General features: G+C 37.1%; 1 protein-coding gene across 2 annotated transcripts in view; it reads left to right on the plus strand.

Moving 5' to 3' along the window:
- The window catches only part of LOC117989987 (furin-like protease 2), a 47,919-nt gene extending 31,923 nt beyond the window's left edge, over positions 1-15,996 (plus strand). The window contains exons 3-12 of one of the 2 annotated variants that reach the window (XM_034977401.2): positions 3,211-3,336; positions 4,138-4,272; positions 5,980-6,287; positions 6,357-8,117; positions 8,198-8,313; positions 8,696-8,813; positions 8,894-9,448; positions 11,128-11,228; positions 11,621-11,808; positions 14,199-15,996. In XM_034977401.2, the coding sequence (XP_034833292.1) occupies positions 3,211-3,336; positions 4,138-4,272; positions 5,980-6,287; positions 6,357-8,117; positions 8,198-8,313; positions 8,696-8,813; positions 8,894-9,448; positions 11,128-11,228; positions 11,621-11,808; positions 14,199-14,366 (3,576 nt within the window). In that variant the 3' untranslated portion in view covers positions 14,367-15,996. Of the gene's footprint in view, positions 1-3,193; positions 3,337-4,137; positions 4,273-5,979; positions 6,288-6,356; positions 8,118-8,197; positions 8,314-8,695; positions 8,814-8,893; positions 9,449-11,127; positions 11,229-11,620; positions 11,809-14,198 lie in introns of both variants that reach the window. The other variant, XM_069504394.1, reaches the window with a different exon arrangement.
- The last annotated feature ends 399 nt before the right edge of the window (positions 15,997-16,395 follow it).

A 16,395-nucleotide genomic window follows, 5' to 3' on the forward strand; every position in this document is an offset into this window, starting at 1 on the left:
GTCTCAACGACAAGGACAACGCTCTACAAATCTGCAATTTCCTTCTAAAGGCATTCCGAACCAGTGGTAGATGCATCCGACTATTCGAAAGTACTTGTAAAAGTTTATTTGAATGAAAAAGATTTTTATTTATTTATTTATATTTAAAAGGTCGATGTACATTACTTTCGGTCGCGTACTGTACTTACAAGTTCGTTGCACTTTTGCTTATTGTTATCTTCTTGAGCTAAAGTCGCTTGCTTTGACGAGTGTGGCAGTTCAAATGGCAAGAATGCAATGTGTATGTTTGTATTGTAGATTTTTTACTCCTTGGCTGTTTCTTGTTAGTCTTGAGTCTTTTTAAGTTTCTTAACAGGCTAACTGGGACCTAGACAGTCTTTTACGTCTTTCTAAACCTATAGCTGTTGTGAGAAGTTAACTACTAGCGATGACGTCACATTCATCACCATAATCAACCCATCGCCAACCCATTACTGAGCACAGGTTTCCTCTTAGAAGGAGTAGGGTTTAAGCCTAAGCCAAATAGTATGAACTGGCAGACTTAACACACCTTTTCGAACATTCAGTCAGTCAGTCCACCAATCAGTTGATCAGGACAAGGATTGCAAAATGTATAGATATTTTAATTCAGAAATTCATGCATACAATAATATATACTATACTAATATCATATTACCGTACGAAAACCGATAGTTTCTAAAGACACGTGAGTCGAAACATATCAAGTAGATAAAATAGTGCAGCAGTACATTAACATAGAAATAGTACACCGTTCCAGTAGCGAACTTAACTTTTATCGGTTACTATATCCACAGGAGTAGCTATTTGATATTTATGTACTACGTTCGATAAGTTTAGTTCCTAATTGAGTTGTTTTAGTTTTGACTATAAAATAATAATTTTAAATATATCAACTTAAGAGTGCTTATTTTAGCGTTTCATCTATCGTGAGTGATATCTTCTAAATATATAAAAGGAAAAGGTGACTGACTGACTGACTGACTGATCTATCAACACACAGCTCAAACTACTGGACGGATCGGTCTGAAATTTTGCATGCAGATAGCTATTATAACGTAGGCATCCGCTAAGAAAGGATTTTTGAAAATTCAAGTCCTAAGGGGTGAAATAGGCGTTTGAAATTTGTGTAGTACACGCGGACGAAGTCGCGAGCATAAGCTAGCCCATTATAAAAATACAACGTTAGTTTTAGTTGACGCAAAAACCGAAACATGTATCGAATATTTTTACATAAAAATATATATTACAAAATTTCAAAATCTCTATATATAAAAATCAATCACTGAATGTGTTGCTGACCGCTAATCTCGAGAACACCTGAATCGATTTCGCTAATTCTTTTTTCATAATATTCCTTGAAGTACGGGGATGGTTCTTACGGAGAGATTTTTTTTTTTTAATCCTGAAAAAGAATCGACTGTTAGGCGGTACGAAGTTCGCCGGGGCAGCTAGTATATAATAAAAATTTACGAAGTTATAAGCTTGTTGTGAGTCGTTGTTCTCAAAAAACATGGTCACCCCAAGCTAGCCGCTGTGAGCGAACGGGACGGCTGGCATCAATAGTGCGCGCTCCCGCTTGCGCGGCTCGAATCAGCTGGTACATGCGGTCATTCAACTCGGTGTTCAAACTTGCAGAATTTTAAAGTATTTTTTGGTCAAAATATAACCGGCAGTAAAAATGATTGCAATCGATTCCGTCACTGACTCTGAACAAACTGATACTTTCAGGTTTAGCGTACACTAAAACTTACGTTATATACTAACCACAGATAAATTCGCTCATCTGTAATACTAACTAATAGAGTAAGCGCATGCCAGACCTTCGTTATTTTATAAAAGCTGAAAGTTTCTCTACATATTGTCCCTAACTCAGGGAGGAACGTTTGTTTGGACTTTGGGTGTTTGTTTGGATCACGGTGGCTTTGGGAAATAACAGGTAATAAAGGTGTAAAAAATCTTCCGTCAAAGTATAAAGTCTAATTTATTGTTTATTTTCGCAAGAAATTACAAATCACGTCAGGAAAAACATTATTTTGACGATTTAAAAGTATTAATTGTAAAAGTTTTTGTGGTAAAAAATATTTTTATTCTACAAATTTATTATTTTTTAAGTAAGAAAAGACGCAGTTATTTAATTCATATCAGTAAAATGAACTACTAAACTTCATACGGTGCATAAGTTCCGCCATATTGCTCTTATCGATTCACTTCCAATCGAGTATTTATGCAAATCGGGGCTTTTGCGATTGCAGCTGCATATTAAGGCTATTTACATTACAGTAGCAAGCGGAAGTCTTTGAAACAACTAAACAACTTAAACTATAGTATAGTACCACAGTTTAATAGTACATTACTGACTTTAAGTGCTATTGAGTGTTAAACTTCACGGTTAGTTAGGGAAGGAATATAAGACACTAGATGATGTGATGTCCGTGACTTCGGGTGAATTTAGGTTTTATTTGAATGGAATTTCAATTGAAAGACAAACCAGTAAACAACAAATACATACACTTTCGCATTTTTAATAATATGGTTAGTGATTGGTTCTTGATGTTTTACGGGCTTTAAGCTAGCCTCATCGTTACACACTAAATCAAAGATATTCATGATAGAAAATTTATCTTTTCTTAATATATTTAAAAGGAAAAGGTGCCTGATCTATCAACGCACAGCTCAAACTACTGAACGGATCGGGCTGAAATTTGGCATGCAGATAGCTATTATGCCTTAGGCATCGGCTAAGAAAGGATTTTTGAAAATTCAACCCCTAAGAGGGTGAAATAGGGGTTTGAAATTTGTGTAGTCCACGCGGACGAAGTCGCGAGCATAAGTTAGTCATAAATAAATGAAAAAATCTAAAGCTATAATATTTGAGACAATCATTTACAAAATATATAGCTTCATAGTTCATTGCTGTAATGCTCAAAGGTCAAAATGAGTTGAAAAAATTTAGTTCATACTTTGGTGTTTGTCTCAAAATAATTATGATAACAAACACTTACCAAATGCAAGTGTACAAATCCATTGTTATTTATCTCCCATCATAAAATGTCAGAAGTTTTTTTTATTAAGTCCTTAATACAATAATATTAATACATAGGTACCTACTTAACAGGTCTTCACCTCCTAGATATGTGCCGTGTAAAGGCAGGTTTACATAACTTCGGCTCAGCACTGTGTTTGTTCTAGGTAAGATGGGTGATGCAGCAAACAGAGCTAAGAAGAACGAAACGGGACCACGACCCGCGGCATGTCATGCGGCAATCCAGCACGCCGTCCTTTCCAGACCCACTGTTCAAAGAGCAGTGGTACTTAGTAAGTGTTTTTTATCACATACATCTTCTAGGTAAACGCGTCCCATTTTAGGCCACATCATCATTTTCCTCCAGATGTCATAGTAGACAAGCGTTCGCCTATTATTTTTCTGTATATAAAAATGAACAGCTGAACCGATTTCGCTAATTCTTTTTTTATAATATTCCTTGAAGTACGAGGATGGTTCTTACGGAGAGAAAAATTTAAAAATTACCTGAAAAAGAATCGACTGTTAGGCGGTGCGAAGTTCGCCGGGGCAGCTAGTAATGGATAAAAAAAACTCCTTAATAGAACCATTAATAAGATAATATCCCGGGACCTCCTAATTATTAGATCTCAGCATTCACCATTGCCCGGGAGATTTAGCCTAGACATCACAAATCTTTCGACATCGTCACCCGGTAGATGTCTGGAGATAGCCTGGAAGAAGAGAGAAAACCCAAGAAGAGAAGAAGATAGTCTGGACCAGACTGGACCAGTGGACTCTTGCAGGGACTACCAAACACCGCGGTCTTGCACACCCTGAATCTAGTGGCTCCCTGCGACTCGATACATGTCGTCTGTCCACCTAATGGGGTTGGGTGGGATGACTACAAATGTTGCGCTTTTTGGTCCGAAGTCGCCATTCTAGCACCAGATCTAATATTGGAGGAAGAAAACCCAGAGTAATCCAGATAGCTCAACGGGTTGTGTAGTCGAGGTAGCAATGGGCGGGGCACATAGTTCAAAAAACTGACAGACGACAGGGCCCCCCAAATCTTTGATGCCTAGCAAGTGTAGCTGATAAGGATTGTTTTTCAGAACGGTGGGGCAGCGGACGGGCTAGACATGAACGTGGGGCAGGCTTGGAGGAAAGGCTACACGGGGAAAGGCGTCGTTATCACTATACTGGATGACGGGATACAACCTAACCACCCGGATCTGCTGCAGAACTATGTACGTTATCTTTGAACATTTATATATGGGTACCTTCAAGTCAAGAGTGAATAGGCATCTTCTAGGCAAGCGCCTAGGCCTCGGATTAGTTACAAACTTCTAGTTTTAAAGACTGAAGCTGAGCAGCATTTTGTCTAGCGACATATTTGTCGTTTGTGTGATCATGCTTAAGCTAAGCATTGCCAATACAGTGGCTTCTTCGTACTATGTTCACGGGTTGGGTTATTGCTCCCCCCTACTCCTAAGTACTTAAGTTACATGGCCTTAAAGGGACTTTTAGATACCTACATTTACGGTTTCAATATCTATTACAATCTAAGATTATTGTGTCTGGATATTGTTTGTATTTATGAGTACTTAATTCATTTTTGTATTATTTTGAAGGGTTGGGTTACGACTTACCAATATTATTAGAGTCGGTTTATATCTATAAAACCTGGCCAAGTGCGAGTCTGACTCGCGCACCGAGGGTCCCGTACTACAATCGTATTTTTTCGTCATTTTGCACGATATATCGAAAAATTATTATGCATAAAAATAAATAAAATGTGCAGGTATACTCCTTTCATATGATACTCCACTTGATATAGTAATCTTACGTTGAAAGTTTAAAATACTTACTAATTATTTGTTCATGAACACATTTAATTTTTTTATGATGTTACCACAAATTCAGGGTTTTCAGATTTTTTCCCTTTATGTCTGCTATAAGACCTATACCTACCTGCCAAATTTGATGATTCTAGGTCAATGGGACCCTATAGGTTTCTTGACAGACAACCAGACTACAAAGTGATCGGAACACTAAAAAATATATAAATAAAAACTGCATAACATAAATTCACTTTGAAATTATTAAAGATGTTTTTTTTTTACTTCCAAGGAACTTTTAGCAGAAAAAATGAAATTCCTTTGCAAAAGAACTAAGTGAAAATAATATTTGGGAAGGGTGAAATAGAAAATTCCGTAAAATAAAATAAGTAACTAAAGGAACTTTGTTTTACGCTACATCCTTGTTTTATTATACCTTTTATTATTGTAGAGATAAAAAAAAATATAAACCCGTTTCCCGTGCTTCCATCAGAAAAAATAATACTTCGTTCATAAATATTGATATAGTTGAATTTCTGAATGTGGATTTTTATACCGAATGTGAAATGTGAAATATCATATGAGTTATTGTTATAGTAAAAAAAAACAAAAATCTTTACATATTGCACACCAAAAAGGAGAGGGAAAATAATTATTAATGTTGAGTTATAAAAAAGGAAAACCGGCCTAATGCGAGTCAGGCTCGCGCATCGATAGTTCCGTATTCGGGTTTTTTTTCGACATTTCGCACGATAAATCAAAAACTATTATGCATAAAAATAAATTAAAAAAATGTTTTAGAATATACAGGTAAAGCCCTTTCACATGATACCCCATTTGGTATAGTTATCTTACTTTGAAAATTGAAAATACTAATTATTTGTTCATTAACACATATTTTTTTTGGGATGTAACTTCAAATCCACAGTTTTCGGATTTTTTCCTTTATTTGTACTATAAGACCTACCTGCCTGCCAAATTTCATGACTCTAGGTCATCGGGAAGTACCCTAAGTATAGGTTTTTTTGACAGACACGGCAGACAAGAACGGACAGACATACAGACAGACAGTGTTTCTTTGAAAATATTTATTTTCATAATAACAATATTATGTAGGATCCAGCAGCATCAACGGACATAAACGGAAACGATACGGACCCTACGCCCCAGGATAATGGAGATAATAAACATGGCACCCGATGCGCGGGTGAAGTCGCTGCGGTCGCCTACAACAAATACTGTGGCGTAGGCATCGCGTACAATGCCAGCATAGGAGGCATTAGAATGCTGGATGGCCTAGTTAACGACGCAGTGGAAGCTAAAGCGCTCGGCTTCAATACACACCACATAGACATCTATAGCGCTTCCTGGGGACCCGAGGACGACGGGAAAACTGTCGACGGACCTGGCCCCTTAGCTAGAAGGTATTGTCTAAATACTATTAAAAGAGATAGCTGCCGGCGAGCTCATTATAAACACCTTTTTTGTTCCAGGGCCTTTATAAACGGCGTAACGAATGGCAGAGGAGGGAAAGGGTCTATTTTTATATGGGCATCAGGAAACGGAGGGCGGCATACTGATTCCTGCAACTGTGATGGCTATGCGAATAGCATATTTACTATATCGATTTCTAGCGCTACTCAAGGAGGTTATAAGCCTTGGTATTTAGAAGAATGTTCCTCTACATTAGCTTCGACGTATAGTTCAGGTACTCCTGGTAGAGATAAAAGCGTAGCGACTGTTGACATGGATGTTCTGTTGCGGCCGGACCATATTTGTACAGTAGACCATACGGGCACATCGGCATCGGCACCTCTAGCGGCGGGAATCTGTGCTCTGGCATTAGAAGCAAACTCGTTGCTTACATGGAGAGACATGCAACATCTCATCGTAATGACTTCCAGGTCGCAGCCGTTAGATAAAGAGGGAGGGTGGATTGTTAATGGTGTGAAACGAAAAGTAAGTCATAAATTTGGCTACGGACTTATGGACGCTGGTCAAATGGTTTCTCTTGCAGAACAATGGCTAAATGTACCGCCGCAACACATTTGTAAGTCTCAAGAAATAAACGAGGACAGGTCGATCGAAATTTCCTTTGGCTATACGCTATCTGTTCACATGGACGTGAATGGCTGTAGTGAAACGATGAACGAGGTCAGATTTTTGGAACATGTTCAATGTAAAATTTCATTGAGCTTTTTTCCTAGAGGAAATTTACGGATACTGCTTACTTCACCAATGGGTACTACGTCGACCCTTTTGTTGGAAAGGACGCACGATGCCACTAGTTCGAACTTCGACGATTGGCCATTCTTAAGTGTACATTTTTGGGGCGAAAATGCGGAGGGACGATGGACACTTCAAATAATAAACGCGGGAAATAATCACGTTACCCAGCCAGGAGTATTGAAAAAATGGCAGCTTATTTTCTACGGTACAGCCACGGATCCAATACGTTTACGAAATAAAAGTTATTACAACTCCAATAACGCTCAACAACAGGAGAAGCCTTATCATATTAATGATGTATACGACGCTTCGGAATATTCCCACTTTCTCAATGAAATCGAGCTGGGCATTTCAGATAGACGTAGTTACCAAAAAAATATTCCATCGGCTCAGAGGAAAAATGTTTTGGCTGACGCAAATGATAAGCAAGTGCAAAGGCTTTGTGACCCAGAGTGCGATTCTCAGGGCTGTTATGGTAAAGGGCCGACGCAGTGTGTTGCTTGCAAACATTATCGCTTGGACAATTCTTGCGTTTCCAAATGTCCACCGAGGAGTTTTGTTAATCAGGGTGGAGTTTGTTGGCCATGCCATGAATCTTGTGAGACTTGTGCTGGGGCGGGACAAGATTCCTGTCTAACATGTGCCCCTGCTCACCTTCTTGTTGTCGATTTAGCTGTGTGTTTACAACAATGCCCTGATGGGTACTATGAAGATCAAGATGCAAACGCATGTTTTCCTTGCGCAGAACACTGTTATACATGTTCAGATAAGGCTGACATGTGTTCTTCTTGCGCCCATAGCTATGTTCTGTATAACGGATCATGTTTGGCAATGTGTCCGCCTGGTACATTTCAAGAAGACGAATTAGGTTGCATGAAATGCCATGAATCTTGCGAATCGTGTAACGGGCCAAGTGAAACAGGATGTGTTTCATGTCGAATCGGCGATTATGCATTCAAGGGTCTTTGTGTATCTAAATGCCCCACCGGGAGTTACGCGGACGTACAAAAAAGAGAATGTATACCGTAAGTACTAACCCAGATTTATCCTTGTCTTATTGCCCGCAGTTACCATTTTGAAAGATAAATGTTTATGTTGTTTTTAGGTGCCCGATTGGATGTTCAATTTGCACATATTCAGTGTGTTCTGTTTGCCAAGAGAAATGGATTTTGGATAAAAGAGGAAATTGTCAGCCGGACGGGAATGAAAAATGTGATGCTAGTGAGTATATTCACTAACTTTATTTGCGCTGCTTTTGAATTGGAAAGCATTGAGTTTCTAGAAAATAAACTGAATAAAGGAAGTGTTTGTATCCATAGTTATTGCAATTAAATAGTAAGCAGCAATAGTTAATGTTAGTTTAATTTTTGATTCTTTGTATACCACTATAGTAAAACTTAAAACATCAACCGACAATCCTAGAATTACGTTATGACAAAATCTCTTTTCACATTTTGCAAGAAACAGTACGAAATGCGACACAAAGCAGCACAAAGCATTTCTATACAAACGCGAACCGGGGTTGAAAAATGTCAATTTAACATACCGAAGCTTTTACGCCTCGCCGTCACAGCCCTTTGTTTAAAAAACTTTTTGTTTACAGACGAATATTACGAAGGAGGACGTTGCAAAAACTGTCATTCCACTTGCGAGAAATGTAGCGGATCGAATGAGTGGAACTGTTTATCTTGTTCAAGCCCGTTGTTATTGCAGGGATCGAGGTGAGGGCTCTTTATTAAGGCGAACCCTTTACCCTTCTATACCCGTGTCGAGAATTCGACTAACAAAAGTTTCGTTTTAGGTGCGTAGCGGAATGCGGACAAGGGTATCACCAAACTGCGGGTAGTTGTGCCCGATGTCCTCACACTTGTACGAACTGTGTGTCAAGATTGAACTGTACGTCATGCGCTGTTTCTTTGAGGTTGCAATCGGGGACGTGTCGGGCGATTTGTGCGTCAGGATACTACCCTGATGAAGGGATTTGTTCGAAATGCTACTTATCCTGTGAGACTTGTACGGGCCCAAGGAGAGATCAATGCGCATCTTGTCCTCCAGATTGGAGGTTGGCAGCTGGGGAATGTAGACCGGAGTGTCCGCAAAACTTTTTTACATGGGGTGACAGTTGTCGAAGATGTCACCACTATTGCCAAGACTGCCACGGCGCTGGCCCTCAGCGGTGTACCTCCTGCCCACCGCATTTTTCTCTGGAAAGTGGTTTATGTGTGGAGTGCCTTAGCTCGCAGTATTATGAGCCTAGAACGAGGACTTGCCGTCCATGTCATGATTCCTGCAGGTCTTGCTCGGGGTCCGGACCTACTAGTTGTGTAACTTGCGCTCATCCATTACGTTTAGACAGGTAAGAAACTGTATTTGACCTTCATTATTCATAGCATTAACACAGTTCACGACAATTAGGGAACATCCACGGAACTTCCAACAAAACGTCAAGGTTTTAACGTCACTGACAGGCGTCAAATGTTAGTATATTTAGCGCTAGGTACAATAATTTTTCTTTGATTTCACGTCACTATAGCCTCGGCATATCGTCAATTCAGGATCAGAACGAGAGTTTCCTCACTCTAGTTCAGTCTGATAAAAATATCATATTAACGAAATGGTATAAGTCCCGCAAATTGCTATTGCGCTGGAACCATGTCTCATTAACATCGAAATGACGTCGCCGTCAGCCGACATAAAAATATACCATCATCTCGAATCTTCAGTCTAGTGCTGACGTCACTAAAATGGCGGCCACGCGAATTAGCAATTTGCGGGACTTATAGATGATGATAAATGGCTTTTGAGGCCCAAGTGTACTTAACTAGTATATAGTGATCTATGTACTTAACTTTTCAAGTTAGCTCAAGTAACGCGTGTGTTTGTTGGTGCGATGTTATAATATGGATGGACAAACACTATCATGTCAACATCTCCATAATAGAAGACGTAACTTCAGTACCTTCAGTTTTTTGGTTACGTACTTAATAGAATAAGTGCTGGGGCGCACCACGGCAAATTTCCGTACGTTTTTTTTCCGCATAATTTGTGAACTATAGAACTATATGGAAACGCGCGCACTTCGGAATAATTTTACTCCGCATCGGATTTTAATACGTTTAAATACAAAACGAACTTACCGCACCGTGGTGCTCGCTGGCTCTAACGAATCCATAATAATTAATTAAAAAGCTTACACGTCTAAGGCTTCTAAAGCTTCACTTGTTCACTACATTTCCCGTCATTTTTAATTATTTATTACAGTTACAAAAGTCGTAAATAAATACATTTTAATTCATTGAAGATTTTAATATGTTTCATGAATAATGTACGAAACGATTTCGTTGAATTTTTTTTTTTTTTATATTACAATAAAACTTAAAGCTAGCCTTATCTAATCTTATCTTTCGTTGAATTAATTAATTACATAATTTAAGCAGAAATGAGACATTAAAATTTTAAATGCATCATTCATTCATAACATTTTAAATCATTGACATATTTTCGTAACAGTAACATCTCCAGCCCTAGCATAACCATTGCGACACATCTCTCTCACAAATTTTGATTTTTTATTAACAAAAAAGCCACAAACAAGCGTTGTTCATAAACTTGGCATACTTAATTTAAGATTGGAATAACCTTTGTCAAAAAAATGCAAGTTGAGCTTACGGACGTCTACAATTATTAATGTCCATAAAATTAATAACCATTACTAAGAATATTTTTGTTATTTCGGCAATTTGTACTTTTACTTTATCTCAAAAAGTAATATGTGCAATGGTAAAGCACATAAGAATATTTTGAAATTCTACTGTAAGCAGAAAAGCTAAAGTCGAGCTGACGCTTATTCTGTCAGATTTCCACAAAAATGGCATACTTTATCTAAGATTGTCACGCTGGTTCTGCTTGGTATGCAGATATTATTATTCTCTTTCAAGCGATATTATAAAATCTTCAGAGAGAAATGGTTCGGGCCTCTCCGGTCCGGACCCTCAATGACTGAAGTCTTTCACTGTTTTAATGTTTTTTTTTCAGAGTGAATCACAAGTGCTTGCCGTGTTGTACGGAGAGCATGGGTTCATTCCCTTTAAATACTAATCAGTCGTCAGATTGTTGCCATTGTGATAGAGATATGGGTGAGTAAAGCAATTTAAAAAAACCCCTGACTGTGGTTTGCACTGCATTTTTTCAGTCCGCACATTAAAGCGCATAGCATCCGCCACTTTGATTTTTTAGGAATTGTATGTACTGTTTAGTGACACATTATTTTTTACCATGAACGTCACGCTGTACGGAATTTTTTAATATTATTTTTATGTTAAAAGTTTGAAAAATATTTGTCGTTTGCGTCATGTGAAGTCATTAATCGCTTTCTTCGTGATGTCAACAATTAATTATTTAAAAAATGAATAAAAATCATGATTTTTAAATTATTCTCTTAAAAATGAATTCTAGCTATACAAAAAATCACGTCATTTTATTACTACAGTCCAAGACCCTATTCACTAATTTCCCACTTGTTTTCCAGGTGGTTGCCTCAACGGCTCCTCAGCCGGCAAGCGACGCATAGCCGACAACATAGGCACACGTATGACGGCGTCATTTTTTGTCGACAACGCATCGGGCCCCACACATATCTGGGGTCATGATTTATTGATCATACTCAGTGTTAGCGCGACGGTTGTGGTTATATCCGCTGCGATTATAGCGCTTAGGGTGAGTATAAAGCAAAGTGACGGTACTGTGCAAAAACGCGGAAACGATAGTTGAATTTATCTAAGAGAAAATTCCCCTTTTGTTTTGCTGTTACTTCAGGTTTTTTATTTCCTACAGAGCCAGGTTAAAACCTGGCTACTAGCTCAGTAAAGAGGGTGTAGGTCGCATTAACTTTACTGTTTAAGTGCAGTCTTAAGTCCAAAAGTCCGCGAGTTAGAACTCGCAGACTTTTGGACTTAAGTTACAACTTATTTCATAGTATAGGCATAGCATTTTGTCGACTATACAACGGACCCCATAACCATCTGGGGTCGTGATTTATTAATCATATTCTAGCGCTAGCGCGACGGTTGTGGTGATATCCGCCGCCATGATTGTTCTTAGGGTGGGTCTTAGGGTGACGCGGAAACGCTGAGTTAATATAAGAGAAAAGTTCTCTTTTTTTTGGAGTGCTAGTTTGCTGTTACTTCAGGTTTTTATCCCCTACAATATAGTCAATTTTTTAAATGAAAAACGTTTCCTTTTCTAACCATTTTCTTCTGTCACTGGCAATTTTTACGATGGTATAAAACTTTACACATATCCTACACCTACGGCTTTACTCACGTTTTTAATCGACGTTAGTCCGACTAGTTTCGAACTCATCCGGGGTCCTTTTTCAAAGGGATTCATTTCGCGCACGCGTCGTGGTTTTGACTGTATTAGCTAATCAAACAATATTTTTTAATTAATATTTTTGTTGTTGCGTGACCGCTAGATCTCATGCCCTCAGTTAGTTCACTCTGTCTCAGTCAGTCAGTAATATATAAGTCTCAGAGCTGCTCGTAACAATCAACTTCTCTAAACTATCATACCCGCGTCGCAAGATGTGACTGAAATAAGAGACCATGAATATACAAAAATCTTCAAAATCGAAACACTTTATATCAGTTTTAAAGTTATAATTAACGTTACATAATTTGATATGAGAATGGCCTAACATCTTCTCATTTAGCAGAAGTTCTAACTTACCCGTTGGATCATTTTCACAGGCACAGATTTTTGTCGACTATGCAACGGACTCGCAGAATATCTGAGACCGTGATTTATTGATCCTACTGATACTGGAGCGACAGTCGCGATATCCGTCGCTATGATAGTGCTAAGGGTGACTCTTTATTGTGCAAGGATGCGTAAAAGATAGCTCAGTTAATGTAAGAGGAAAGATTCTCATTTAATGGCAACCGGCGCAAGGATGCCTCTTTTATCGAGAGTTACACTTTTGTTCCGTTTGCCGTGGAGACCCTGAAAGCCAGTGCTGAAAAAAATACGAGACATTTCACCGCGATTAATAGCCCCATCTGGTGGCAGAAGGGCTGGCTCATTTTTTGCCCAACGGATCAGCCCGGCTGGAAAAATACAGACATTATTCTTGGCACCATTCCACGCGAGCTTGATTTGTGTAGTAATTAGATAAGGCTAGCTTTAAGTTTTATAGAAGAATTTTCAAAAATTGGCACAATTTTTTTAATGATAAAACTACGTTGGAAAAATCGGGCATGGTTTATCAGACAGAAATTGTTATACACGACCTCTCTTGTAAAACGTCACGTTTTTGTTTCGCAATAAACCAAAAAGATATAAGCGCCAGAGGCGGGTTCTCAAAGAAATTATTCCCGAGTTTTATTTGCGCTCCGCATAAAACCTCTGCGTTATTGTTCTTTTTGTCGTCTGAAAAACTTTATACCTAATCGAGAAGCGAGAGCTTTAATACGGTATAAAGGCGGAATTAATTCCGAATTGAAGTAATTCCACTGAAATTTGAAGTTTGTAATAGTTGTAGCACACAAATAGATTTTGTTAATCTTTCGTCATTCAAAAATTATTTTGCTTATCAAGGAGTCTGGATGGACTGTATTATTTTAGATACAAAATTATTATAAAAATAAAAAAGGAAGCAGATTATGGGGTAGTGGTATGAATTTTGCTTCAGATAACTCTATTCCGTTCGACTAGTATGCTACGATAATGGTGATGATAGAATAGTATGCTATGACGATGAATTGATGTTTTTAAGGTTTTAGGATGAGATAGAATATATTTTGTAGGATTTTGGATTTTTAATATTGCATTGAAACTTAAGGTTAACACACAAAAGGTATCCTCTAATTTTTTTTTGTATTTATTAGTATTTCAACCTACGTCGAATTATTAATCGTATAAAACAATTATTTACAACTTAGGTATTTTCGGCAGTCTTTAGATGTATTAGCGTCTCTTACTTCGAAAAAGCCCAAACTATGAATAAAAAAGTTTATTGTCCAGCCAACAAAATGCTTTGCGAATATAACCCCTCTAATCTTTTCTTAGACCATTTTCCTTATTTATTTACGAAGTTTATATCTTTTCAGCTAAGATCAAAAAGACGTAAGCACCTAACGCCTTTCCCAAGAACGGTTTATTCCCAACTCAACTCAATAGATGAAGATTTTACCACAACTGGTTTATCATCAAACACTGCTTTGAGGGTGAAACTGAATGGAAGCAACCACAGTAATGCGAACGAAGAACCAACATAGCAATTTAAACTCTAAGTCAATACAATTAGAATAAATTTTACACTGCAGACTGATATGTAGAAGTTTCTATAGGTACAATTTATTCGGCGTATGTTACGACTTAAATCCGAGGTGCTACAACGACTAAGTAGATGGTAATCGGTAAGAGTTAAAGATTTAAAAAATACCCAATTATGGTCTATTTAATTTAAAAGTTCACCTATTTTATGAATTTATAAATTTATTAATATTAAAGTTAAAAAAATACTCGTATTCTGTGTTTATTACAGCATATCTTAAAGTTGTTGACTTTTTGTCATGCACATAATATTGTACCTATTCTTAAAACTTCATACAAAGAATAGGCACATTTTGCTGTTATTATAATGCTAAGTTGTTTCCATAAAACGCCACACAAGCCGTGCATGCATGACTTTAAGAGTTTAACTTTACGTCATGCTTACACTCAATTCTGACTTTGATCTAGAGAATTATTTTTTGTTTGTTAGCATACCTTATGCATGTATTTAAACAGATTAGTTTTATCAAAGGTTGTATTATTAAGGGTCATTAAGACCTAGCAGCATTTTAGATTTCAGTCGTGAAATACGTTTATTATTATGTAATACAGCGGTTTCCTTGAGGCCATAAAGGTTTTTGGTGTATTGGTTCTCACGACCATGTAAATACTGAATTGAGTACTTACTTATAAAGTGAAGTATTATAAACTATTTTGCTTAAAAAATCAAAACTAAACTTTATAAAATTTTAAACTGTATCGTATGTATTTTAAATTATATTAAATTATTGAGCTCCTGACTGTAAATTGTTATAAATGAGGGTCATTATAAAATAATGATTGATTTGTAAAAATTATTACATAGTATGATTTTAATTGTTGTGTAATATTAGTTTAAAGGGTTATGCTTAAAAAATGTTAATTTCCATTCATAATTTTTGACATAGAATATGATATCAATAATATTATGGAGTGTTAGTTATATAAAGTATTGTGTTCAAAAATGTAGGAAACCATGCGAAAAAGGAAATTATGGAGGTATCAAAATAACATGCAGTGTTTACAGTTAATTTTCTGTGTTATAACCGTTTTTACAAAAAGGCTTTTTTCGCCAAAGACTCTCACACTGAATATTCCTCGAAAAATTTCGATTTCAAATACCTACAAAATAATTGGAGCATTTGAAAACATTTACATATAAATGTTTTCAAATTTTACCTGATTAAGATTCTCCGATTTTTTTACGTATTTCGGTGTGTCTGTTTTAAAATAATTACTCACTGAAATACACCTGGCCTACGAACTGCTTTTTTTATTTGATTGGTTTAAAAAGAGATGTTTTTGTGTTACCTTCTTCAAAAGGAGAATATTCACTCAACGACGACAACAACAATGTACCTACCTAATATTTAAATTCATACCGACTTCAAAAAGGAGAATATTCACTCAATAACGTTTAACTTTAGATACCTAACTAAATTTATAGATTTAAGTTCATTACATATTACGTATCTACATACCTATTATCTTCAAAAAAACCGGCCAAGTGCGAGTCAGGCTCGCGCAATGAGGGTTCCATACTACAGTCGTATTTTGTACGATAATTCAAAAACTATGATGCATAAAAATAAATAAAAATCTGTTTTAGAATGTACAGGTGAAGACCTTTCATATGATACCCCACTTGATATAGTCACTCACTTCGAAAGTTGAAAATACTAATTATAGTTCATGACCACAATTTAATTTTTTTTGTGTGATTTAACCCTAAATTCACGGTTTCAGATTTTTCCCCAAATGTCAGCTATAAGATCTACCTACCTGCCAAATTTCATGATTCTAGGTCAACGGGAAGTACCCTGTAGGTTTCTTGACAGACAGATGGACAGACAGACAGACAGACAGTCAACAAAGTGATCCTATAAGGGTTCCGTTTTTCCTTTTGAGGTACGGAACCCTAAAAAAGTAAACGCTTTTATCTTTTTACCACCTAATGCTACACTTAGATACTTACTACTTGTTTTAGTCAAC

This window comes from Maniola hyperantus, chromosome 17, assembly GCF_902806685.2.
Source record: "Maniola hyperantus chromosome 17, iAphHyp1.2, whole genome shotgun sequence".
Lineage (NCBI taxonomy): Eukaryota > Metazoa > Arthropoda > Insecta > Lepidoptera > Nymphalidae > Maniola > Maniola hyperantus.